The sequence below is a fragment of the Sinocyclocheilus anshuiensis genome, unplaced genomic scaffold, assembly GCF_001515605.1.
Source record: "Sinocyclocheilus anshuiensis isolate Anshui unplaced genomic scaffold, SAMN03320099.WGS_v1.1 scaffold660, whole genome shotgun sequence".
In the NCBI taxonomy this organism is placed as follows: domain Eukaryota; kingdom Metazoa; phylum Chordata; class Actinopteri; order Cypriniformes; family Cyprinidae; genus Sinocyclocheilus; species Sinocyclocheilus anshuiensis.
The window spans coordinates 97,821-101,249 of record NW_015557099.1 but is presented as its reverse complement, the minus strand read 5'-3'; the positions used below and the strand labels follow the sequence as shown (position 1 = coordinate 101,249).

Sequence of the window (3,429 nt, the reverse complement as noted above, 5' to 3'; positions counted from 1 at the left end):
TATATATATATATATATATATATATATATATATATATATATATTGTTATGGGCCATTCTTATGCATAGAATGCAATGCATATTTTTGGTTATTTCCATACTATTCTTTCGTATAATGGTGGCGTCATTATGCAGCAAAGCGTTTTCAAACACCAGAAATAGGGTGCATTTGGTGCGTTAAGCATAATCATGTTCATTAAGTACGTATTGATTTTGAATATACCTCATATTTTGAATTGTTTCAGGGCCTATCATCGGTGTGCAGCAGTAGGATGAAGCCCTGAAGAAGTGAAGAGTGAACCGAACTCCTCCTCCTCCTCCCTCCTGCTGTAAGGCGTTTCATTCTGCTGTGCGCTCTGAGCGGACGCGCCACCGTGCCACTGTTCGCCACTTCATCTCACCCGAGCCTGTTTTTATATTTCATCTGCAATAATATCACTCCTTCTGTTCTGTGAGTCCCTCAACCTCAGTTTGCACGGTTAACGTGCAGTACCATCAGGATCAATGGCGCTTAATGGATATATATTGACCGCTCTGTGCGCACTTTGGGGAGGGATCATCGCTCAGGATGTCCAACTTATCTCATTCAGAGGTAATTATAAATATTTTCCGTCCATGTTGCATTGATTTTCTTATTTCTAAAGGATAAATATGTTTTGCATGTTCGGTATTAAAATGCTGTCGCTGTGCGTAAAAGTCGGTTATAAGTTACATTAGACTGATATTAAATGCAGCTGCAAATAACGATGGACACATTCTGCACTATATGGGTTTTCAATGCATTTAACGTTTGCTCTTTTGTTATAATAACCATAGAAATGTTATAATAAGTTATATAGAGGTGTTTGGAATTAAAGTATATGGAATTGTGTAGTGAGTGGAATCATAGAAAGGTATAGGCTAGTTTAGGATGGTAGTATAGTAAAATATAGTATAGTGCGATAGTTTAATGAGTTACAATATTATAGCAACTCAAAGAATGAATCGAATTATTTTATCCAATGGAAAATGACATATCCATCCATCCATCCATCAGGAGATACCTATGATGATGTGATGCTGCTTGTTTCAAAGTATATGCAGAAGATTATTATGTTTGATGCACCAACAATGAGCAAAATGATGCTTCAAAGCAAATGAAATCAGGGTAGTGAGTTCATTTTTGAGATGCAACTTATGTTTTTGAAGAACCCTTGTGCCTCTTTGCAAGAAAGGCCTTGGTTTAGGCCACTTTTATGGAGTCCTCCTATATAATCTGAGCTTAAGTTGGTAAAAATAAGATAAAATCATCATTGCAATTGAGTAACTCTTATCTGACTGTCTCAAAAATAGATTTTGTGGTTCATTTGATTAGGTAAACATTTTTGTGACTTTTGGGCAGTTTATTTTATAATTTACATCTTCGTACATCTGTAATGCCTGTATACAGTATCTCAGACACTTTAATACTGTATTCAAATAATCTATAATGTCACATGACTGCAGGGTTTAGCTCAGATGATGCTAATTTATCAGATTGATAATGGAGCAACAACTTTATCACCCACCAATAGAGGGAGCTCATTATTTTTCCTAACTAACCATAATTATCATGACTAGGAAGTGATAGATAAAAGTAAGTAAACACTGAAAGTTAATATTTATATAGAATTGTGAACATGAGAATGCATTGCTACCAGGCCCGGCTCCACGGGGGGAGCAGGGTGGGCCTGGCCCAACCAATCAGAAGCTTGGCCCACCCTGGCTCCATACTACATAACAGCCAATCACAAAATTGTTGTGATATTCATTGAGCTACACATGTTGCCGGTACTCAGAGTCAAAGCATCAGTATCTGGGTAATTAGAAATGACACTATAAAAATCAGACTACCCAGGAGAGGGCACCGTGAATTACCTCTCATCTCGACAAATCACGTGAATGCAAGCAGAGTAGGTCTGGGGCATGAGAGCATGTCACGGGAGGCGCGCAAAGTGGTAAAATAATAATTCATTATTGATTTCTAATTTAAATCGGTACATTATAATCATTCAATCAATTAAACTTTATTTAAAAAGCACTTTAAAAACACAGAAGTGGACCAAAGTGCTGTACAGAAAAATAAAACATACAATGTCTCATACAAGACATAAAATACAACTAAAACACATTAAGATTGCATAGAAAGCTAAAATAAATGACCAAATATCAACATCAGGTGTCAAAAGCCAAGGAGAAAAGGTGTTTTAAGAGACTTTAAATAAAAACAATGAAGAGGCCTGTCTAATGCGCAGAGGCAAATCATTCCACAATTTAGGAGCTGCCACAACAAAAGCACGGTCCCCTCTAAGCTTACTCTTTGTTTTGGGCACATTCAGGAACAGCTGATCAGCTGACCTGAGAGAACGGGTGGGCATGTAAGGGTGTAGCAGCTCAGAAATGTAGGGTGGGGCAAGACCATTTAGGGATTTAAAAACAAACAGAAGAATTTTAAATTGAATCCTAAAATGTATGGGCAGCCAGTGAAGTGAAGCTAAAATGGGGGATGCAGCATTCTGCACCAGCTGCAAACGAGCAACAGAAGACCCACTAAGCCCCACGTACAGTGCATTACAGTAATCCAACCGAGTGGTAACAAAGGCATGGATTACGTCTCAAAGTGTTGCCTCGTAAGATATTAATTTATTTTGGCCAGCTGCCTCAATTGGAAAAAACTCGATTTAACTACTGCCCTGATCTGACTGTCAAGCTTGAGATCCGAGTCAATACTCACCCCTAAGTTAGTGATGGTTGGCTTGATGTACTGAGCCAAGGCACCCAGATCAACCAGAGGGGTCCCAGTGGTCCCACCAAAAACCATCACTTCTGTCTTGTTTTAATTGAAACTTAAAAAATTAAGAGCCATCCATGCCTTTATATCGTCAAGACAATCAAGTAACGGTCTGACAGTGTCATTCTTTCTAAGTGGCACATAAATCTGGCTATTGTCCGCATAACAATGAAATGACAATCCATGCTTCCTGATTATTGAACCAAAGGGGGAGCAAATAAAGAGAGAAAAGGAGAGGGCCTAAAACTTAGCCCTGCGGTACCCCACAAGACAGAGGAGCCGAGGAGGACACAGAGTCATCACAGCTGACACAGAAATTTCGGCCTTCTAAATAGGACCTGAACCATTCATTATAAAATGAAAAGAAAAATGAAAAGAAGCAGGTTTTTGTGATCAGATATTTTTTAAACTGGTAAACTCCTGTATACTTTTCAGTCCAAGGATCCAGTAAACGAATGCGTTCAAACAGTAAGTTTAAAACGCTCTAATACAGAGAAAACCTGACTGATTTCATCAGAGATGAATGGTCATGTCCAGAATGATTCATTTCAGCTTGTATTTGGCTTAAAAGCATGAGTGTTTTATAATGATTTTTTGCACTATATATAAATTGTAAAAGGT

The 3,429-nt window shown here is 38.1% G+C and overlaps 1 protein-coding gene across 1 annotated transcript in view; it reads left to right on the top strand.

Moving 5' to 3' along the window:
* The window catches only part of LOC107677507 (collagen alpha-1(VI) chain-like), a 43,872-nt gene that overhangs the window by 2,986 nt on the left and 37,457 nt on the right, over positions 1–3,429 (top strand). Inside the window, exon 2 of the mRNA XM_016472432.1 lies at positions 245–591. Coding sequence (XP_016327918.1) covers positions 504–591 — 88 coding nt within the window. The 5' untranslated portion in view covers positions 245–503. The remainder of the gene's footprint in view (positions 1–244; positions 592–3,429) is intronic.